At 47.1% G+C, this 23,907-nt stretch overlaps 1 protein-coding gene and 1 long non-coding RNA gene across 2 annotated transcripts in view; one reads left to right on the top strand and one right to left on the bottom strand.

Moving 5' to 3' along the window:
• Nucleotides 1-23,907, top strand: part of LOC307220628 — a 105,352-nt gene that overhangs the window by 16,222 nt on the left and 65,223 nt on the right. The gene's annotated exons all lie outside the window — the stretch shown is intronic.
• Nucleotides 6,746-7,558, bottom strand: LOC307220289 (THO complex subunit 4-like). The gene has a single exon (XM_079984033.1). The coding sequence runs from the start codon at nucleotides 7,540-7,542 to the stop codon at nucleotides 6,940-6,942; it is 603 nt and encodes a 200-aa protein (XP_079840159.1). The 5' UTR covers nucleotides 7,543-7,558; the 3' UTR covers nucleotides 6,746-6,939.

Raw genomic sequence — 23,907 nt, forward strand, 5'->3', positions numbered from 1 at the left:
GCAAGGCAAGTAATTTGCGCCCCCTAACCCATGGATTTGTGCCCCCTAACCCTAACCCCCAGATGTTGCGCCCGGTGCGGCCGGCCCCTCCTGCACCCCCCATGCTACGCCACTGCTTACAGCTGCTCCATTACTGGTTGGGTCAGGGAAAGCTGAGGCGGCCCCTGGGTCTAGTAACCCACCGACGTCTCCTGAGTTGCAGAGACTCAGGTCTGAGAGAAGGAGAGACCTGAGTACTCGCAGGAGGAGTGCTCGCCTTCAGGCGAAACAGGGAGATGAGTCGCCGGGGGATCAGGACTGGCTGCTACCCCGACAAAGGCTGTCGGACCCTGCCCCAGGTTGTGGGAGCAACACTGATGTGTGCTACATCCTGCCTGAGACCCTGTACCTGTTCTTACCTGGTTTCCTGCCTTGTGTCCTGCCTTGGCCCTCTCAGACTGACTCCTAGCAGAACCTTTGGATTCTGGTCTGGTCCTGGACTGTGTTTCACGGGTTACCCCGGGCCCAGCACAACAAGCAAGCTCCCTCCTCCATGTGACAGCCCTTGAGATATTTGAAGATGGCTATCATATCTCCTCTCAGTCTCTGCCTTTCCAGGCTAAACATACCCAGCTCCTTCAACCATTCCTCATAGGGCTTGATTTCCAGACCCTTGATCATCTTGGTCTCCCACCTCTGCACACCTTCCAGCTTCTCAACATCCCTCTTAAATTGTGGTGTCCAGAACTGGACACAGTATTCCAAGTGTGGTCTGACCAAGGCAGAATAAAGGTAAAGGGACCCCTGACCATTAGGTCCAGTCGTGGCCGACTCTGGGGTTGCGGTGCTCATCTCGCTTTATTGGCCGAGGAAGCCGGCGTACAGCTTCCAGGTTATGTGGCCAGCCGGACTAAGCCACTTCTGGCGAACCAGAGCAGCACACGGAAACGCTGTTTACCTTCCTGCTAGAGCGGTATCTATTTATCTACTTGCACTTTGACTTGCTTTTGAACTGCTAGGTTGGCAGGAGCAGGGACCGAGCAATGGGAGCTCACCCTGTCACGGGGATTCAAACCACTGACCTTCTGATTGGCAAGCCCTAGGCTCTGTGGTTTAACCCATAGCGCCACCCGCGTCCCCAAGGCAGAATAGAGTGAGGTTATTACTTCCCTTGATCTGGACACTATACTTCTGTTGATGTAACCTAAAGTAGCATTAGCTTTTTTTGCTGCTGCATCACACTGTTGATTTATGTCAAGCATGTGGACTATTAAGACTCCTAAATCCTTTTGGTACGCCAGAAGGGATGATTTGTAAGAGTTGTGGAATGGACTCTCTCCGAAGGTAGTTTTGAATCGGAGGATGCTAAGCCATCAGTCATAGATGATTTACCGTATTTTTCCTTCTATAACACGCAGATTTTTTCTCCTAAAAAGGAAGGGGAAATGTCTGTGCATGTTATTGAGCGAATGTGTGGTCCCTGGAGCCAAATGGCGCGAGGGGAGGCAAAAAAAAATCAGGCAAAAATCAAATCGCGCGTCTCGGAGAAGGGAAACCTGAAAAGAGGAAGCGGCTGCTTTCCTGCATTCTGCCTCAGGGTCTTACTGCCCACCCATTTCTGTTTCCTTGCTGTGTTTGCTCAAACGGAACTAAGAGCAGGGAAAGCCCCTCCCCTCCAGGCAAGCAGAGGGGAAAGCAGAGTGTCGTCTCTGTGCTCCGTGCTGCTGAAAACATGCAGAAGGGAGAGAGAGAGAGAGAGAGCGCGCGCGCGCTGGCTGGCTTGGGTGGGTAGGTGAGGGAAAACTTTTGCCTTCCTTTCCTCCCTCCCGTTATACCCCTCTCCTGCATTCTTAGTCAGCTGCTTCTCTGCACACCCCTCTCATGCTCCTTGTCCGTTCTGTGTTTTTCCTTCCCTCCTCACTTAAAATGTGGTTAAAAAGCATGGATCCACATGGATCCTCAGGATCTTTGCATTGGGTCACCCCAAATTCACCATCAGATCACATAGCATGTCCATGGCTACAGCCTGCCCCCCAAAAATCACGCACCCACTGTTGCCTGGGGCTGCAATGGTGCAAAAATGTGGTTAAAAAGCATGGATCTACATGGATCCTCAGGATCTTTGCATTGGGTCACCCCAAATTCACCATCAGATCACATAGCATGTCCATGGCTACAGCCTGCCCCCCCAAAATCACGCACCCACTGTTGCCTGGGGCTGCAATGGTGCAAAAACGTGGTTAAAAAGCATGGATCTACATGGATCCGCAGGATCTTTGCATTAAAAAGGTAAAGGTAAAGGTACCCCTGCCCGTACGGGCCAGTCTTGACAGACTCTGGGGTTGTGCGCCCATCTCACTTAAGAGGCCAGGGGCCAGCGCTGTCCGGAGACACTTCCGGGTCACGTGGCCAGCGTGACATCGCTGCTCTGGCGAGCCAGAGCCGCACACGGAAACGCCGTTTACCTTCCTGCTGGTAAGCGGTCCCTATTTATCTACTTGCACCTGGAGGTGCTTTCGAACTGCTAGGTTGGCAGGCGCTGGGACCGAGCAGCAGGAGCGCACCCCGCCGCAGGGATTCGAACCGCCGACCTTTCGATCGGCAAGTCCTAGGCGCTGAGGCTTTAACCCACAGCGTCACCTGGGTCACCCCAAATTCACCATCAGATCACATAGCATGTCCATGGCTACAGCCTGCCCCCCAAAAATCACACACCCCCTGTTGCCTGGGGCTGCAATGGTGCAAAAACGTGGTTACAAAGCATGGATCCACAGGGATTCTCAGGATTTTTGCATTGGGTCACCCCAAATTCACCATCAGATCACATGTCTGTGGCCACAGCATGAAGCACAAAAATGATACATCCACTGCTTCATTCAGAATGTTTTTTCCCTTGTTTTCCTCCTCTAAAAACGATGTGCGTGTTATGGTCAGGTGCGTGTTATAGAGCGAAAAATACGGTAGTTCAGATTCCTGCATAGCTCAATGATTATCGGGGAGTCTCATCCAACTCTCCAATTCTGTAATTCTATGGTAGCTTCTGGAGGACATCCGACTGGCGAAGCCTGGCTTGCAGAGTCGAGAGCATCAGTTTTACCATCAAGGAACCCCTCGCCTTTAAAACAGCACAAGCAAGAATCCCATTTACAACATTGCTTGTATGTACATGATTGTTCCTTGAAGGTCATTATTTTTCTGGGCTCCATGGAAGATTCAAGACCTTCAGCCATCAATGGAGACATTAGTGCTGTTATTCAATTACATTTCTATCTGATTCCCAGCCGTTTTGAAGGAATTTGACTCTGCTTTAATGAGCCGATCGCTAAGCAAACAGACCGCTTAGGCCTCGTCAGGCTTCCCTTCCAATATGAGGCATGTCACTTGAATTGATAATTGGGATTTTTTTGTTATCTGCAGAGCTGGAACTAGCTGAAGCATGAAAGGAAGGGGGGCAGGCCTACTGCTGAATTTTCTCTTCTATATCTGGAGGCAGTTGGAGGATGGATGGTGGTTAACAGATTGAGGTTGAACCCTGACAAGACAGAAGTACTGTTTGGGGGGGGGGACAGGGGGCTGGCAGGTGTGGAGGACTGACTGGTCCTGAATGGGGTAACTGTGCCCCTGAAGGACCAGGTGCTGGACCTCAGTGTCTGGGTAGAACGATGGGGGTGGAGACGCTACTTCAGATATACTGGACTGAGGCCGTTTAGGGCTTTAAAGGTCAGCACCAACACCTTGAATTGTGCTCAGAAATGTACAGGGAGCCAATGTAGGTCTTTCTGGACTGGTGTTACGTGGTCTTGGCGGCCTCTCCCAGTCACCAGTCTAGCTACCGCATTCTGGATTAGTTGTAGTTTCTCGGTCACCTTCAAAGGTAGCCCCACATACAACACATTGTAGTAGTCCAAGCGAGAGATAACTAGAGCATGCACTACTCTGGCGAGACAGTCCACGGGCAGATAGGGTCTCAGCCTGCGTTCCAGATGGAGCTGGTAAACAGCTGCCCTGGACACAGATTTGACCTGTGCCTCCATGGAAAGCTGTGAGTCCAGAATGACTCCCAGGCTGCACACCTGGTCCTTCAGGGGCACAGTTACCCCATTCAGGACCAGGGAGTCCCCCACACCACACATTAAAAACTTCCCTGAACTTCATCTAATCCACCATCCTTTTCTCACACTGGGCAACCAGATGTCCATGGGGAAGCTGCAATCAGGATCCAAGCATGTGAGCCCTCTCCTCTCCTCTGGTCCCCAGGAACTGGCTTTTCAGAGACATCCTGCTTCTGACAGTGGCGGTAGAACATATTAAATGCTAATAAAATGCCACAAACCCAGGAATTCTTGGAAAGAAACTGTGGAACAGACGGACCTCAGGGCCCATCCAGTAGGACTCTTCTTGTATAAATCAGGGAGGAGGCGGTGATGAGGAGGAGGAGAGGGAGATGTTTGGAATGGCAGTTTCCAGGCAGCGCACTGATGTGTTACATTTCTCCCGTTAAAAATAAATAACCCTCCAGCTATTGAAAAGGCTACATTGCTTTTTTCAGAACCAAGCGCAGTTTTCTTTTTATATTTTATTCCACCCCCACCCCCCGATATTGACATTTCAATTTATGCTAATTTATAGCACTTAGGGAGGGAAAAAAAGCACATGCATGCGCAAACACACACAAAACAAAACAAAACCGACTGAAACTTCCAGGCAGGCTTGGAGAGAGCGAGCGAGAGCGAGGAAATTAAAATTATATGAAGCTGACGCTTCTGCTAAGATCACACACCATGCTCTCCGCATATTTGCAATCACTGGAGCGTGGATTCGGCTTGTATGGTACTTAATTAGTTTCCCCAAGAAGTGGCTCCAATGCCTTTTCAAAATCCGAAGACCTTTGTTGACGCTCAGCCGGCGCCGTGTGCCCACACAAGGAAATAATCGGGGACTTGGCGCCATCTGGAAACCTGAAAGGAGTATATTTTGCAAAAACGTCCTGAAGATGTTTGGACACAGATGTAGCACCCACAGCTACTGTACACTCAGTCTGCACTTTCTCTCTCCCTCTCTCCACCCCTCTTCTTAAAGAGCTCTTGCAGGTGTCGGGCATTTTGGCATTTTAATGTGCAAAATTATGTTGGGTGGAGTTCTGCACCCTCTGCGGAATGCTAAATTCTGTGACTTGCGTACAGCATGCAAAATTGAGAATATATTATTTTGCATAATATATTACCCATTCTCCCTCTTGTGTCTGCAAAATTCATTCAGTTTCATTTTTATTTGTTAGTGATGAGTGGGGGATAGACCCTGAAGCTCCGTCCCTAAATACTGCAAATCAGATTTATCCACTTTTCCTCTCCTCCTGGTCTTGGAGAACAATTAAAAGTGGTGTGTGTGTGTGTAAAAACATAGTTCTGTTTATATGGAAAATAAAATCCCTGCACCAAATGAAGGAAACGGTGACACTGGTGTTGTAAACAAAATCTGCCCTTTTTCCCATATGTGAGAGCCAGTGTGGTGTAGTGGTTAAGAGTGGTAGTCTCGTAATCTGGAGAACCGGGTTCGAGTCTCCGCTCCTCCACATGCAGCTGCTGGGTGACCTTGGGCCAGTCACACTTCTTTGAAGTCTCTCAGCCCCACTCACCTCACAGAGTGTTTGTTGTGGGGGAGGAAGGGAAAGGAGAATGTTAGCCGCTTTGAGACTCCTTAAAGGGAGTGAAAGGCGGGATACCAAATCTAAACTCTTCTTCTTCTTCTATGGGGTATCCAAGAGCCCATATAGAGTCCTTACGTAGGTTCCCTATCAGTAGGATAAAATAACAGAGGCCAACCAGAGAATATTGAGAAGCAAAGCAGCTAGTAAGCCTGATCTTTATTGATCTGTTGCAACAGGGTGCTCGCCTCACATGCAGGAAAGGAGGTGGAACCCAGAACAATGGTGTGCAAGCCCTTATATAGACTTTTGAAATTGCCACCCTGTAGATCAAGACCACCCCCAGAAACATCATACATACACCACAGAAGGGGCGGTCTACAGCAGAAATCTGAGTGCTTTGTTTACCTCCTGTCTGCCAGGTTACCTGTTTAATGGTCACTTGATTGGATTGCCTGGGGAGCCTGGCTAGTCTTTTGTAATGATAAATACTTAGTTCCTGAGCCAGGTCACAGCCTCCCATCCTATTCATGTCTTAAATGTGCCCTTAAGACAGGATTTGTGAAGGAAAAGACAACGGGGAGGCTTTTCCATTTTCCTTTGACCTTGCAGAGAAATCATTTGCTCAGTTTGAGGAATAAAAATGGTTTCAGGTCAGTCTTCCTGTACTGATCAAAGTACGTGCTTGGCTGGTACACTTATGAACATTTAATATGTATCTAAGACCTCAAAATTCCTATCACACTGGCAGACAAAGCCCTTCCTATAATTTTGAAGGAAAAGCTCACATATCTGCTTTAAATTATTTCATTGCAATACTTCAGCAGCCAGCCGTTTCTTAGGAAATGTTTGTTTATTCCTTTATTGCATACCCTCCAGCATTTCTCCAATGAAAACAGGGACATCCTAAGGAAAAGTGGGACATTCCAGGATCAAATAAGAAACCGGGACGGCTTTTCTTTCTTTCTTTCTTTCTTTCTTTCTTTCTTTCTTTCTTTCTTTCTTTCTTTCTTTCTTTTTCTAGACACATTTCTATTTTATTACTGCCAAGGTGAAAAAGCCATCTTGGCCCAACAGGCAACCAGTAAAATTTTTCCCAAAAATAACTCGGTACAAAACAGATCTGTCTCAGAATTTAAAAAAAAGAGAGAAAGAAACCTTTACATGAGTTTGAAACCTATTCCAGAACATAAAAGCAAAACAAATTCCATTCTTGATATTAGTAGCCGCTGCCGCCATCCACCCTTCTTCTCCCACTGGGGAACATGGAATGAGATGTCTGCAGTCCTTCCCATGCACAAGATGCGCCAACAGCTTTAACTGGTCTCCATCCTGGCATTGTAAGCATCCAACTGTGCATCCAATTCTTCTGCAGAGAGCTGCTGTTGGGAACTCCTGCCAGCACCTCTACCTCTGCCCCTGTTGCCACGGCTGCCTCGTCTGCTGCCACTGCCAAAGCCACCCGAACCACCACGGTTTCTGGTCATGCCTCCTCTATTTACACTCTGTATTGGTCTCCTCTGTGTATCTATCTGTGATGTAACCAGCTGGATATTCATGGGACGTCCATCCAGGGGAACTCCGTTGTACTGTTTCATAGCCTTCAGTGCATCTGCCTTTCTCTCAAAATGGACATCTGCTGTACCTAGACTACGCCCAGAACGGTCATAGTGCACTGCTGCCTTCTTCAATGTCCCAAATTCTGCAAAAAGCTCCTGTATATCTGCATCCGATACTCCAAAATCCAGATTAGAGACGAGCAGCTTCCCGCCTGTCTCGACACCAGCCCCAGCACCGAAGCCACTCTCGAAGAGATCGTGTTGCCACTTTTCTGGGAGTTGCTTTGGCTGCGACGAGAGACAAAACCCGGTCAGTACAACGTAGCGTCCCACATAAACGGCGGCCCCATTGTTCTGCATTTCTGCTCAACCCGGAGGCGGAAAATGTTGGTTTCTGCTCTCTTCACTGTGCAGCGAAGTGCTTGTCACGAGACAGGTGTTTACATTCCACAGTCAATTGCTGTTGGGTTTTCTCACGGGAAAGGGAGACTGGATGTGACGTACACTGGTTTCCTGTTTTTCACTGTTCTTTGCAGTTCAGTGTCTGTTGTTCTCTCCGTGCTTTAGAGGAGAGAGGATGCTTTTTCTGCTCCGGCAGAGGCAAGATGTTTTTCTGTAACCTACCAGCTTTGAAATGTAAATAAAGCAATATAGAGCATGTTGGCACGTATTCCTCATCATTCCGCTGTGCACTTGGGACACTGCAATATCAACAGAAAAACCCCTTCATTTCCTCGCCCCGGTTGCTGTCAACAAGTGTTCCCCCGGGACGGCTTTTCTAAATCAGGGACGTCCCTGGAAAATAGGGACACTTGTAAATGGAGCCTTACACTGTCTACTCAGAAGGAAGCCCCACTGTATTCAATGGAGCTTACTCCCAGGTACCTGGGTAAAGACTGGGCAGCCTTCCACTGCAATCCGAACCATTTTCACTCAGAACTAAGTCCCATTGAGTTCAGTAAGAATCTCTGGTATGTTCCTTGTCATTCTCTTTTTTTTAAAAAATAGTATTTATTCAAATTTTAAAGGTTACAAAGATAAAAAAGATAAAAGGACAAAAAAGGGAAAAGAACACAGAAAAAATACAAACAATTGACAAAAAAAGCAGATCAAACCTTTACATAACTTTCTTTCCTTTGCTTATTTCCTTGACCTCCTCACACCTCCCTTTTTTGTATTCTAGTTCAATTAGATGTTTCAGCAAATCCTTTCCAGCTTTGTTTTTATCCTAATAATTTATCTTAATATACTGTAATTCTCGTCTTTCACCAATTAAAAAAATCAATTTTTACCTAGTCCTTTATATCATTTCTGCTAAAACCACATTACTTCATTCCAACAACCTTCTAACATTTCTTAATTTTGCAATGTTTCTGTAGATAAACTTTAAATTTTTTCCAATCTTCTTCCACCAACTCTTCACCTTGGTCTCGGATTCTGCCAGTCATTTCCGCCAGTTCCATATAGTCCATCACTTTCATCTGCCATTCTTCCCGGGTGGGTAAATCTTGTGTCTTCCAATATGTTTCTTGTCATTCTCACAGTTTCCGTTATTATTATTATTATTATTATTATTATTATTATTATTATTACCCAGTTCCCCCCTCCTTTTTAGCAGCTTCCTGCTAAAATTTTATTTCCTTCCATTTATCTGTCAAATTTGTCGCCCAATGTAGGAATAACAAGGATGACGATGGGAGGGTGAATGCAGGTGAGCTGTGCAGAAGCACGCTGGCAAAGCATGCTCCAAGCAGGCTGCCGGTTAGCTCTGTAGAGACTTCTTTTATTAGCAGAAGTCAACAACTGGAAACAGTAGTGAAACCACTCTGAACCTGACGTACAGTGGTACTTCAGGTAAAGTACTTAATTCGTTCCGGAGGTCCGTTCTTAACCTGAAACTGTTCTTAACCTAAAGCACCAGCTTAATGGGGCCTGCTGCTGCCGCCACGCTGCCGGAACACGATTTCTGTTCTCATTCTGAAGCAAAGTTCTTAACCTGAGGTAATATTTCTGGGTTAGTGGAGTCTGTAACCTGAAGCGTATGTAACCTGAAGCGTATGTAACCCGAGGTACCACAGTATTTCCATCTAAGCACATTTCCAGCGTTAGCAAATACACGTATCAGCAGGTGTTTCCCTAAAATGTTTTCCCTGATACAGTGGTACCTCGGGTTACAGATGCTTCAGGTTACAGACGCTTCAGGTTACAGACTCCGCTAACCCAGAAACATTACCTCGGGTTAAGAACTTTGCTCCAGGATGAGAACAGAAATTGTGCGGTGGTGGCAGTGGGAGGCCCCATTAGCTAAAGTGGTGCTTCAGCTTAAGAACAGTTTCAGGTTAAGAACGGACCTCCGGAACGAATTAAGTTCTTAACCCCCGAGGTACCACTGTACTTGATTACATCTGCGTCCCCAGTCATGCTCCAGCCAATTCTATGTAATGTCTAGTAATCAAATCTGTGAGAGGACAAACGGTCAGGGGGAAAACCCTGTCTTCTAGCCAAGAGGCAAAAGTTCAGGGAGTGTGGGCGCGACACTCCTTGGCACCCTGTTGCATGCTGGGTGAGAGGTTTGCCTCAGCACAAGCGGAGCGTTACCTCCACAGCCCACAATTCCTTCCTTTGCCCCTTTTTTCTTTACAACAATACTGCGAGGTCGGTTCGGTGGAGACCGAGGTCAATGTGTGCTCGATGTCGATGTTTGTGAGGAGAGCAAGCATGAGGGAAGCTTCCTGGTATTGAACGGAATGTCCCTGTTTTCATCTAAGGAATGTTGGAAGGTATATACCATCATGGCTAGTAGCCAGTAAGTTTAATCACGAGGAAAATATTGACAAATAAACAGGAGCCGCAGAGGAGTTTGCAGAGCACCTGTTATGTACTGAGTTGAATAGGATCCAAAAAGCGGCAGTCTGATTGGTCCTAGAACAATAGGATTCAGAATGCAGCAGTCTGATTGGTCCTAGAACAATAGGATTCAGAACACAGTGGTACCTCGGGTTAAGTACTTAATTCATTCCAGAGGTCCGTTCTTAACCTGAAACTGTTCTTAACCTGAAGCACCACTTTAGCTAATGGGGTCTCCTGCTGCAGCAGCACCGTTGGAGCACAATTTCTGTTCTCATCCTGGAGCAAAGTTCTTAACCTGAAGCACTATTTCTGGGTTAGCAGAGTCTGTAACCTGAAGCATATGTAACCTGAAGCATATGTAACCCGAGGTACCACTGTACAGCAGTCTGATTGGTCCTAGAATGATAGGGTCCAGAATGCAGCAGTCTGATTGGTCCACAGGAGCCACCCAATCCAGCTCCAGGTGGAGGTGAATCCGCAACCTGATTGGCCTACAGGTGAATCCCAGAATTAGCCAATCATGTGGGGCCCATTGTGTAAATAATGTATATAAAGCAGACATTCTGGGGGAACTTCCTTTGTTCCTCACCACTATGAGCTGAATAAAGAGCATGAAATCCACTCTCGATTCCTAGTATATTTCAGCACCCCTCCCTCCCAAGAAAATCACAGTGACATCAAAAGGGAGAGGGAGCTGGGAGAAGAGGCCTGACGGCAAGGCGGATCGGGCCCTGCCTATCACACCACTCTTGTTCTGGGAAGGCAGAGTCATGTTGCACCATCTGAACTCACACTTCCCTTTGAAATGCAGCATGACAAACTTTCCTTTCATCATCCCAGGACTGTCACTCATCTGTTTGCTTCCTTGTGTGTGGAGAAACATATTCATTATTTACCGGAGATACTGCGCATCTGAGCCCACATTCTCCATTTTCTCTTTAAGTCTCCCGCACGCTTCTGCCAGGCTGGTTTGTTAGCTCTGCCGTTTCCTCTGCTTTTACAAAATGTTGGCAAAGAGCAAGTATTGCACCCCTGGACTTGCTAATGCCAGTCAAAACTAGCAAAAGCAAGAACTCAGACCCTAAATGGCCTCAGTCCAGTATACCTGAAGGAGTGTCTCTACCCCCATCGTTCTACCCGGACACTGAGATCCAGCGCCGAGGGCCTTCTGGCGGTTCCCTCACTGTGAGAAGCCAAGTTACAGGGAACCAGGAAGAGGGCCTTCTCGGTAGTGGCGCCTGGCCTGTGGAACGCCCTCCCACCAGATGTCAAAGAGAACAACAACTACCAGACTTTTAGAAGACATCTGAAGACAGCCCTGTTTAGGGAAGCTTTTAATGTTTGATGTATTACAGTATTTTAATATTTTTTTTGGAAGCTGCCCAGAGTGGCAGGGGAAGCCCAGGCAGATGGGCGGGGTATAAATAATAAATTATTATAATATTATTATTACACATCCCATCCCAGGCTTTAACTTTTATCCACATTGGGCCTGGCACAAATCGGGGTTTTTTTGCATTGAAGCTGCTGCTGGGCTTTTATTTATTTATTTAAATCTTGTCTTCCCTTTTTATAGCCGAAATGAATCTGGGAAAATTCTCTTCCTTAACTCCTCACGTTTCACAACGTGTGTTTCTAAACCCTCACTTAACAATGACTAAATCTACAACTTTTCCAATGCGGCATCTTGAGTTTTCAATAATCTCATTCCGCTTTAACAGAATGGCTTTTAATGCCAGCTAAAGTAGTTTTGAGCAATTTTTAAAATGCCACGTTTTATCCTCTTAAAGTTTTGTAAGTCGTGTAGCGACTCCTTACGTCATAAGCAACTGATGAAATTGCAAACATTCTCAAGAAAGAGAGTGGCATCAATACGTCCACTTTCTCCGACATTCAGGCTTTCCTTCCTTGGAGTTTTTGAAACAGAGGCTGGATGGCCAGCTGCCATGGATGCTTTTGTTGTGATTCCTGCGTTGCAGAGGGATGGACTCTATGGCCATTGAGGTCACTTATGACCCCACGCACAGAGCCTAGGGCTTGCCGATCAGAAGGTCAGCGGTTCGAATCACTGCGACGGGGTGAGCTCCTGTTGCTCAGTCCCTGCTCCTGCCAACCTAGCAGTTCGAAAGCACGTCAAAGTGCAAGTAGATAAATAGGTACCACTCTGGCGGGAAGGTCAACGACGTTTCCATGCGCTGCTCTGGTTTGCCAGAAGCGGCTTAGTCATGCTGGCCACATGATCCGGAAACTGACTGCTGGCTCCCTCGGCCAGTAAAGCGTGATGAGCACTGCAACCCCAGAGTCGTCTGCGACTGGACCTAATGGTCAGGGGTCCCTTCATGAGCTTACAATTCTGATTCTATAAATGTGTGTGTGTGTAGAAATCAAGGAGGGAAATAAAGACTGCCACAAAAACAAGCATAAACAGCATTTAACTCCTTCTGTAGGAGCTATTCCACAGCTTTACTCCTAGATTACAGAACACAGGTTTTGCAAAGAGCACTGTGGACACATCTCATAATTCTCTGGTGTGGGAGGCATCACCCCACTGCCAGAAAGAAGCACTCGGTTTCCATGAAGAAGTGGTGGAGCCACTACTTAGTGACTTTCCATCACGGTCAGTCACAATTCAAGTCCGGAGCCAATTTGGACTGCTCACTGATGTCGGCTTGTGGAAAGGCATTTCAGCCTGCAAAATGAAGGAAAATGGGATTGTATTCTTCCCCCACACTTCCAAGGTCCTAGCATAGCTCTGTCTCAGGAGACATGAGGTGGGTCATAAGGTGCCAACAGGCTCAACCAATAAAATCTGGCAGCTCGATCCAGGCCGAACAATTATATAAAATGTTCATTCTCACATACAATCTTCTCCTTCTTTGGCGATCCCTCGTAGCCGAGTAAGATTGTCTTCCATAAACACGGTTTTAACAATGAGTCTGTAAGTGACTGTGGAGGCCAATTCTGGATCCACATATCCTTCCACAGTGGGGACATTGGTTTCTGGGTGGGAGTTGATCACAGTGTGGATTTGCCAAGCGTGCCTTCCTCTTAGCACGTCTCTCCCTTGCGTCCTGAGTTTGAGTGTCTTCAAAGTCCATGACACCTTTGGTGAAGGCTGTTCTCCAACTGGAGCGCTCGCAGGCCAGTATTTCCCAGTTGCCGGTGCTTATACTGTACATTATACTCACATACACTATGCCCAGCTCTGCACAGAAACAGGGGCATTGGTGCAGAGGGCTGCTACAGCTTTGAGCTACAGTAGCCCCTAGCCCACCCCAGCATCTCCTTCCATGCAAGCCGGCAAGGGAAAAGGAATGGGAATGATATCATTCTGGCTGGATCATTTGAGAAAGATCTGACTCTCTATGATTCCTTCACATTAACCGTAACAGAAGAAGACAGTTTGTCATCTTGCAGATTATCATATGCCACAAGCAAGAGGGAAGGTCTGAGCCGTATCCTCGACATGCCTGTAGGATAAATGATGAATTTAGTAAAATAAACGAGAGCTGAATCCTGTTGTGAGACGGAATTTTTTTTTAAAAAAAGCCCTTCCAAGCCACCACCCAACACCCAGTTCTCAGCCATAAATATAGCTGCCAGGTCCCCAGTGTCAAAGGGAATCTCATCTCTTGACTCTTTGTAACTGAAGAACAGTTCCCAGGGTCCAAGGCTGCCTCGAATCCATCATGCATATTCAGTAGCGTTTGGGGTCTCCAGAGTCAGCGCAGGGTCTGGCATAGCAGGAGGGAAGGCCTGGGCTGCCCTCTTCCCAAGATAGGCTACCAGGCCTTGGCATGCAGAACTGTCGCCATCCACTCGCGCCTGTTTGTCCGACCTGCCAGCAGCAAGGTCTAAGATGGTCTGGTTGTCAAGGGAGCAAGACTGCTTAGCAACTTCTTGCACAGGAAAGTCACCCACACTAAACAGTTCTTCAGTAAGGCCAGCTGAGCCTCTTGGCATCCCCCAGGTTACCGGATGCATTCCGGGCTGACCGATTGCAGTTTCCCTTCCCAGTGCTAGAGCTCTGTCTGGTCAAGTTGCATGGAATCAATTTCAATCCGTTACCCCCGAGGATGTGGACAGGCTGCTTGGACGCATGAAACCAACCACCTGTCTGCTTGATCCTTGCCCATCCTGGCTAATAAAAGCAAGCCGGGAAGGGCTGGGCGATGGGCTCTGCGGGGTGGTGAATGCTTCCCTCTGTGAGGGAACATTCCCAGATCCGCTGAAAGAGGCGGTCATTAAACCGCTTCTTAAAAAACCATCTTTAGACCCGGCCAGTATGGCCAACTATCGCCCAGTCTCAAATCTTCCATTCTTGGGCAAGGTGATTGCTGAACAACTCCAGGCACGCCTGGAGGATGCGGACCATTTGGATCCCTTCCAATCGGGATTCAGGCCTCATCATGGGACTGAAACTGCCTTGGTCGAGCTGGTTGATGATCTCGGGCGAGCTAGGGACAAAGGTGAGAGTTGTTTCCTAGTTCTGCTGGATCTCTCAGCGGCCTTTGATACAATTGACCATAACATCCTTCTGGACCGTCTAGAGAGGCTGGAAGCTGGGGGCACTGTTATACAGTGGTTCCGCTCCTTCCTCCTGGGCCATGTTCAAAAAGTGGTGGTGGGGGATGAGTGTTCAGACCCCTGGGCCCTCACTTGTGGGGTGCCTCAGGATTCCGTCCTCTCCCCCATGCTTTTTAACATCTATATGAAGCCGCTGGGAGAGATCATCAGGGGGTTTGGACTGGGTGTCCATCAATATGCAGATGATACCCAGCTCTACTTCTCTTTCAAATCAGAACCAGTGAAGGCAGTGAAGGTCCTGTGTGAGTGTCTGGAGGTGGTTGGAGGATGGATGGCGGCTAACAGATTGAGGCTGAATCCTGACAAGACAGAAGTACTGTTTTTGGGGGACAGGGGGCTGGCTGGTGTGGAGGACTTCCTGGTCCTGAGTAGGGTAACTGTGCCCCTGAAGGACCAGGTGCTCAGCCTGGGAGTCATTTTGGACTCACAGCTGTCCATGGAGGTGCAGGTCAATTCTGTATCCAGGGCAGCTGTCTACCAACTCCATCTGGTACGTAGGCTGAGACCCTACCTGCCCGCGGACTGTCTCACCAGAGTGGTGCATGCTCTAGTTATCTCCTGCTTGGACTACTGCAATGCGCTCTACGTGGGGCTACCTTTGAAGGTGACCAGGAAACTACAACTAATCCAGAATGCGGCAGCCAGACTAGTGACTGGGGGCGGCTGCCGAGACCACATAACACCGGTCTTGAAAGACCTACATTGGCTCCCAGTACGTTTCCGAGCACAATTCAAAGTGCTGGTGTTGACCTTTAAAGCCCTAAACGGCCTCGGTCCAGTATACTTGAAGGAGCGTCTCCACCTCCATCATTCTGCCCAGACACTGAGGTCCAGCGTCAAGGGCCGTCTGGCGGTTCCCTCACTGCAAGAAGCAAAGCTACAGGGAACCAGGCAGAGGGCCTTCTCGGTAGTGGCGCCTGCCCTGTGGAACGCCCTCCCATCAGATGTCAAAGCGATAAATAACTACCTGACATTCAGAAGACATCTTAAGGCAGCCCTGTTCAGGGAAGTTTTTAATCTGTGATATTTTAGTGTATTTTTTTTTTTTTTTAGGAATGGATTTGCTGATTGGATAATGAAATTAGAATACAAAACGGGGAGGTATGAGGAAGTCGGGGAAAATAGGTTGAGAAAATAAGATTTGAAATTATACCTGTTGTTTTTTGTTTGTTTTGTTTTTATTGTTGTTGTTTGTATTTGTATGTTTTTATTGGAAACTTTAATAAATATCATTTTTTAAAAAAATATTTTAGTGTATTTTTGGTTTCTATGGAAGCCACCCAGAGTGGCTGGGGAAACCCAGCCAGATGGGCGGGGTACAAATAAATTATTATTATTATTATTATTATTATTATTATTATTATTCCCTTCCGGCCACTACCAGGGAGGCAATGTGGAGCAGCAAGGCTTGTAGAACCAAGGGGCTCCATGGGCCATCTAGTCCAACCCACTGCAGTGCAGGAATCTCCTCTGTATGTAAGCTGCCGCAGTCTGTAGAGGTGAAATTAGGGCAGAGAATACAGAATTCTGCAATCATTAACATTTGTGCAAATGGGGCGTGTATATTGTTTATTTATCTATCAAAAGAAACCCCTGACATATGGCCATCCAACCTCTTGTTAAAAAAAGCTCCTGTGAAGGATAACCCGCAATCTTCCAAGGCAGCCCATTCCATTGTCAAACAACTCTTCTGGAGCACCAGAAAACAAGCTTGCTCCCTCTTCCATGGGACAGCCCTTCAGATATTTGAAGATGGCTATCATTGTGAGAGATTTTACTTTCTTGGGCTCCATGACCACTGCAGATGGTGACAACAGTCACGAAATTAAAAGACACCTTCTTCTTGGGAGAAAAGCAATGACAAACCTAGACAGCATCTTAAAAAGCAGGGACATCACCTTGCCAACAAAGGTCCGTTTAGTTAAAGCTATGGTTTTCCCAGTAGTGATGTATAGAAGTGAGAGCTGGACCATAAAGAAGGCTGATCGCCGAAGAATTGATGCTTTTGAATTATGGAGCTGGAGAAGACTCTTGAGAGTCCCATGGACTGTAAGAAGATCAAACCTCTCCTTTCTTCAGGAAATCAGCCCTGAGTGCTTTCTGGAAGGACAGATCCTGAAGCTGAGGTTCCTATACTTTGGCCACCTCATGAGAAGAGAAGACTCCCTGGAAAAGACCCTGATATTGGGAAAGATGGAGGGCACAAGGAGAAGGGGACGACAGAGGACGAGATGGTTGGACAGTGTTCTCAAAGCTGCTAACATGAGTTTGACCAAACTGCGGGAGGAAGTGGAAGACAGGAGTGCCTGGCGTGCTCTGGTCCATGGGATCACGAAGAGTCAGACACGACTAAACGACTAAACAACAACAACAATCATTGCTCCTCTCAGACTCCTCTTTTCAAGACTCCCTCAACTGTTCCTCATAAGGCTTGGCTTCCAGAACCTTGATCATCGTGGTTGCCCTCCTCTGCACACGTTCCAGCTTGCCAATATCCTTCTTAAATGGTTGTGTCCAGAACTGGACACAGCACTCCAGCTGTGGTCTGACCAAGGCAGAACAGAGTGAATAATAAGAGTTGGGAGAATTCTAAGAGTTGGGAGTGGTACTATTATTTCATTTGATCTGGACACTGAATTTCACTTGCTTTCCGTTCTTCCTTCTTACTGGAATGTTAAAATATCCCCTCAGCTTCATACACCTCTCTTTCTCTCTCACCACCTCCCTACATTATTCCTGCACGGAACTGCAAAGCCAGGAATTGCCTGTTCTGAGCAATGACACTGTCATTAAATTGGGATTACAGGAAAACTCCCTTTTCCTTGCAGTAGCGGTGGCTCTGCTCTGAACTTCCCTTTCTTTCCCAGTAGGTGTTGCTCCAGGTCTATGATACATACTGTTTCTCATGCTTCAGTAATGGGAAAGGATGGAGAAATTAAAAACAAGGTGAAGCCCCTAAAGTATGCGTACGTGTGTGGAGGACCTCACTTATTTCCTTTATTTAGAGGGCTTTGAAATAGAATTAGACCTGTTTTTGGAGGGTAAGGTCATCTGATTTCTGTTTGCTGCTGACAAAGGTCCATATAGTTCAAGCTATGGTTTTCCCAATAGTGATGTATGGAAGTGAGAGCTGGACCATAAAGAAGGCTGATCGCCAAAGAATTGATGCTTTTGAATTATGGTGCTGGAGGAGACTCTTGAGAGTCCCATGGACTGCAAGAAGATCAAACCTATCCATTCTGAAGGAAATCAGCCCTGAGTGCTCACTGGAAGGACAGATCCTGAAGCTGAGGCTCCAAGACTTTGGCCACCTCATGAGTAGAGAAGACTCCCTGGAAAGGACCCTGATGTTGGGAAAGATGGAGGGCACAAGGAGAAGGGGACGACAGAGGATGAGATGGTTGGACAGTGTTCTTGAAGCTACTAACATGAGTTTGACCAAACTGCGGGAGGCAGTGGAAGACAGGAGTGCCTGGCATGCTCTGGTCCAGGGGGTCACAAAGAATCGGACACGACTAAATGACTAAACAACAACAACAACAACAACAACAACAACAACAACAACAACAAAAGAATCAGGGGCAGATGTTTCTGAATGCCAGTTGCTGGAAGCTACAGGAGGGGATGATGGTCTCGTGCTTGACTCCTGCTTGGCAGTTTCCCACAGCAGCATCTGGTGGCCACTGTGAGCCCAGGATGCTGGAGTAGATGGACCACTGACCAGATCCAGGAGACTCTTCTGATGTTCTAATGGCAGCATTCCTTCCTACCTGTTGCTGTGTTGCACCTGTAGGCTTCAGGTAGGCATCTCATTGATCACCATGGTTAACAGAATACTGTGCGTTGGATATGTATAGTATTGGTCGGAAGGAATAGGCATAGTCTTGGTTGGTTGTAACCTCTGCCTGGCCCCTCCAAAATGGGGCATCCCATTAAAGGAAACCAGGGGAACCATGCTTCTGTCTGGACACCCAGGTGGGGGAAAGGGGCTACAGCACTCCCCAGCTGCAATCCAGTTGTCAGGGACTGGGCAGAGGAGGAATGGCCCTTCCAGGGAGGAGGAAAAGGAAGACAGTGGAGATTTACAACAGAGGTTTGAGGGAGGTCCCAGCTCAGAGGCAGATGAGGGGGAAAGTTGGGAAATCACGGGAGAGCCAGAGCAATACTGGGCTGACACGCTGTCATTAGAAAGCATTCCAGATCCTCCATCTCTCAGAAGCCAGTGAGCCTTAAAAGTAGGTGAGCAAAGAGCTCAGTGTGGTGAGAGCCAGTGTGGTGTAGTAGAAGAGTTTGGATTTGATATCCCGCCTTTCACTCCCTTTAAGGAGTCTCAAAGCGGCTAACATTCTCCTTTCCCTTCCTCCCCCACAACAAACACTCTGTGAGGTGAGTGGGGCTGAGAGACTTCAGAGAAGTGTGACTGGCCCAAGGTCACCCAGGAGCTGCATGTGGAGGAGCGGAGACGCGAACCCGGATCCCCTGATTACGAGACTACCGCTCTTAACCACTACACCTTAACTACATCTTAACTAGTGGTTAATAGTGGTAGTCTCATAATCTGGTGAACCGGGTTCGCGTCTCCGCTCCTCCACATGCAGCTGCTGGGTGACCTTGGGCCAGTCACACTTCTCTGAAGTCTCTCAGCCCCACTCACCTCACAGAGTGTTTGTTGTGGGGGAGGAAGGGAAAGGAGAATGTTAGCCGCTTTGAGACTCCTTAGAGTAGTGATAAAGTGGGATATCAAATCCAAACTCTTCTTCTTCTTCTTCTCAAAGACAGAGGGTGTCACAGTCTGGTTTACGGGCGAGCAAAGTCCACGGTCCGGTTCACGGGCAAGCAAAGTCCCGGCTGGGGACATCGGGACCAGGGGCAAGATGGCGGGGTGGGAGCAGGAACGGGAGTCCAGAAGCCAGGAGTCAGGAAGCCAAGAGTCCGAGGATCAAGAAGCAAGGAGTCATGAAGTCAAGGGTCCGAGGATCAAGATCAAGGAGTCATGAAGTCAAGGGTCTGAGGATCAAGAAGCAAGGAGTCATGAAGTCAAACACAACAGGGTAGGGAACATGTTGCTGTGGCAAAGAGCCGAAGGGAAATGCTGACCTTATATCCCTTCCCAGCTCTTGCCACCAGGTGCTGTGAGTTACCAATTGGCCTCACTTGTGCAGCCACATCTTGCCTTACCTCTTCAGAACAAACTTAGGAAGGCCCCGTCCTGCAAAGTCCTATTGGTCACAGAGCCTGGCTCCTGCATGCACTCCTGACAGAGGGCACTTAGCAGCACCTGTAGAGGAGATGACGAGAATGACGAATGAGGAACTGGGAGAGACAGGGGGTGGTGATTCACTCGGGACAACACCATTATCCAAGAGGCTGGGTTCTTCTCTCTGTGCAGATTGAAATAAAAAAAGGACTGTAAGAAACTTCTCCTTGTCTTTTCTACTTTCCTGGGTAACCAGCTGAGAGCCGCTGACAGTATCCTGACACCAGTGGGGGAGATACCCCTTGATGTAGGTAAGGGACTCCCTCATTTCCGGTTGACCAGAAAGCACAAGTTCTTTTGGCAGGTGGGCCATAAGGAGTGGGGCCTACACAATGCTAATGCAAAACCTCTTACACCCATTGTCAATAAAGATGTGGCCTGATTTTGTCCAAATATTGGCTGTCACATCTCTCGTTCTTTGCATTGGGGAGGACCAAAGAACAGGGGCGATGCCTTGCCACACAGTGTTCCCCAAAGTGGGCTGGAATTGCAAGTAAAATCTCTGCTTGGGTTCAGACTCGGCGATGACCCACTCTAAGAATGGCTATGCCTGGATCAAACATGTGGTATTTGATATCTGAAGAAGTGTGCATGCACACGAAAGCTTATACCAAGAACAAACTTAGCTGGTGTCTAAGGTGCTACTGGACAATTTTTTTTAATATATATTTCGTGGTATTCAGAAGTTGAAGAAATGGAGAAAGGTGAAGATATTTCTTATTCTGCAGTCTATAAGATGTCAGGGACTGGATTGAAGGGGATGAGATTGAGGAGGAGAAATGGTGGAGATCACCCCCAACCTTCTCCTGATGCTTTCAGAGGAGAGGGAAGCAGTACTGAATTACAGCAGGGGTTTGAGAAAGGTCACAGCATGGAGACAGGCAGACAGAAGAGTTGGGTATCACTGCTTCCTGGTGGCGTTCCATCGTTTGGGAGACGTCTGGACCTGACTGAAGTAGTTAATGTTACTTTTACGTGAATTGTGTTGTGTCCCCTCGCTGCCACCTCCATTCCATTTGGACCAGGGGCCAGCAAACTTTTCCAGCAGGGGGCCGGTCCACTGTCCCTCAGAACTTGTGGGGGGCTGGACTATATTTTGGGGAAAAAATATGTGAATGAATTCCTATGCCCCACAAATAACCCAGAGATGCATTTGAAATAAAAGGACACATTCTACTCATGTAAAAACATGCTGATTCCCAGACCGTCCGTGGGCCGGACTGAGAAGGTGATTGGGCAGTATCCAGCCCCTGGCCCTTAGTTTACCTAACCATGATTTATTTTAGACCAAGGAGCACTTAAGTTAACTCCCCACCTCCTTGCTGTTGAACACACAGCAATGTGTTTTGGGTTTGGACAAAAGTATATCTAGTATATCTAGTTAGGGGAGGGACGCGGTTGGCGCTGTGGGTTAAACCACAGAGCCTAGGACTTGTCGATTAGAAGGTGGTGGTTCGAATCCCCGTGACAGGGTGAGCTCCCATTGCTCTGTCCCAGCTCCTGCCAACCTAGCAGTTTGAAAGCACGTCAAAGTGCAAGTAGATAAGTAGGTACCGCTCTGGTGGGAAGGTAAACGGTGTTTCCGTGTGCTGCTCTGGTTCACCAGAAGCGGCTTAGTCATGCTGGCCACATGACGCGGAAGCTGTACGCTGGCTCCCTCGGCCAATAAAGCGAGATGAGTGCCGCAACCCCAGAGTCAGCCATGACTGGACCTAATGATCAGGGGTCCCTTTACCTTTACCTATATCTAGTTTAGCAAGGAAATGGGATGTATTATGTACTGAACGCACTGTCAGGTGAAAGCCAATTTTCCGGGGAGGCAGGGAAAGAGCAGATAGCAAGAGTCTCCCCTTCGTCCAACCTTAAGACTGTTCTCAGAGGACGGCTGTCACTTGTGACTGTCACTGTCAGGCTGGGACCTCGTAATGCTGGCATGCTTGAAATGGGTGTTCGTGACCCCTTCCATTCTGCCCGTGCTTATCTGGAATAAGTCCAGCTTTGTAACATCTGTTACTTTAAAGATGACAAGCTTTATTCATCTGAAACCATCTTGGAACCGGTCGCCGTAACAGCAAGACAAACAGGGACAAACCTTCCTACTTTTTTGACAAACGTGATGGATTCAAGCACAGGAAAAGGTGGAGAAGTTGTTCACATCTGTAGGACTGGGACAAAAAGCTGTAAGGTAATGGGGCTGGGGAATAAGATGTTATTAAGGTCCGCTGAAAACCCTGACAATTTGCACAATGACAGCAACATGTGGGATGTCACACGGATGTCAATCTTCTGCCGCCGTTAATGGCGCAAGAGCGGAATGGAAGCAGAGTGCAGCATCTTGCTTCTTGGGAAGCCGACAACAAGGAAATGGGGACAGCAGCTCTCTCCCGCTAATTGGCACCATAAAATTACAGAATTGGGATGGATCCCAAAGGACATCTAGTCCAACCCCTTGCAATGCAGGAATCTCAGCTCAAGCATCCATGACAGATGGCCATCCAACCTCTGCTTGAAAACCTCCACGGAAGGAGAGTCCACAATCTCCCAAGGGAGTCTATTCCACTGTTTAGTAATAATAATAATAATTCCACCTGGCCTTTGGTTTGGACTCAGTTTGACCCTTATGTTTCCCTCCCCTTATGGTCTTGATTTATCGGCTACTTTTAAAATGAGGCTGCATTTTAACTGGAACTATCTGTATTTTATTTCACCCAAGCCAAATTGTGTACTGAGAAGCATATCAAACTGCATCCTTTGCAAAATGTAACAAGGACTCCATGTTAAAAATATTTTTGCAAGACAGGGTCTAGGGGCATGAAGAATAATCAGATGAGGTAAAGGTACTCTACATTCTGATTTTTGGAGACCCTGCAAAATGACCTTTTCCAAACATTCTTCACTTTCAGACTTTTGGACTTCTCTCCCCACCTAGGAAATACAGCCGTGTTAGTTTGTTTTCTGAAACTATTTTCATTTGTCTTCAGAGCCCTTTTCAGGACAGACTATGAAGCAAATACTATGCTAAGAGTTGTCCTGTTACGACATTAGGCTATCTTGCTTGTTTATTGTAAATACATTAAAATCCAATAAAGATTGGTAATGTATTTTGTTTTACAAATGCTAAAAAAATAAATAATAAAAAAATAAAAATAAAATGAGGCTGCATTTTAAATTGCATTTTAACCTGTATTTTAATTGGTTTTTTTCCCTCCCAACTCTCGATCCCATATATAGGTTATTCCTATAAATCATTTGTTTGTTTGTTTGTTTGTTTGTTTGTTTGTTTGTTTATTTATTTATTTATTTATTTATTTATTATTATTAATAATAATAATACTTGGCCACTCTCAGCGGCTTCTGGTAGAATATTAAAATACAATGAACAGCTCTTGTCACCACAATCTTATTCCTAATGTTTAGCCTGAATCTCCTTTCTTGAAATTCTAATCCAGATTGACGCGTGCTCAGAGGGAGTTTGTTTTAATTCTTCCTCCAGAGGGTCTATTTCCTTTTTTTCTGAAGCACTTTCACCGCTCCCCGAGCTGCTTCGTTTCTCCATAGCTGGGGGTGGGGGTGGGGGTAGGACCAGATGTCATATGGAGAACAGTTCATTGTTTACCCTATGAAGGAGAAAATGGCAGCTCTGAAGGTGGGTGGGTTCGATCAGGCAAGTGTGTGGCTCAAGGGTTTAAATCCCCTGCCCTGGCATTTTGGCCCTGGATAACTGCATTCCCATTTTTAAAAATATTCTTTAGTTGTGCTTTCTGCGATGCAGGGGGTTGGACTAGATGGCCTTTGGAATCCCTTCCAATGCTATGATTCTATGGGACCCAAGTGTGTGGACAAAAAAACCCCTCCTCTGCTATTTTAGCCCCGATCTGAAGATGCACACACAAACGGCTGCATTCCCATTTTTAAACAACTGCAGGAGATATGATTGGAGATCTCCCATGCTCTCGATCGTCTCTTGCCCTCTGAGAAAGCTTCTCCTGGTTCCTTCTGCAAGAGCCTTTCTGTGTTTTCCTTGTGGCTCA

This window comes from Podarcis cretensis (genome assembly GCF_951804945.1).
Source record: "Podarcis cretensis genome assembly, chromosome: 7".
Classification (NCBI taxonomy): Eukaryota; Metazoa; Chordata; class Lepidosauria; order Squamata; family Lacertidae; genus Podarcis; species Podarcis cretensis.

Bases quoted from the DNA above. Each gene is read 5' to 3' on its own strand.
- LOC307220289 (XM_079984033.1), bottom strand. From the start codon at position 7,542: ATGCAGAACAATGGGGCCGCCGTTTATGTGGGACGCTACGTTGTACTG.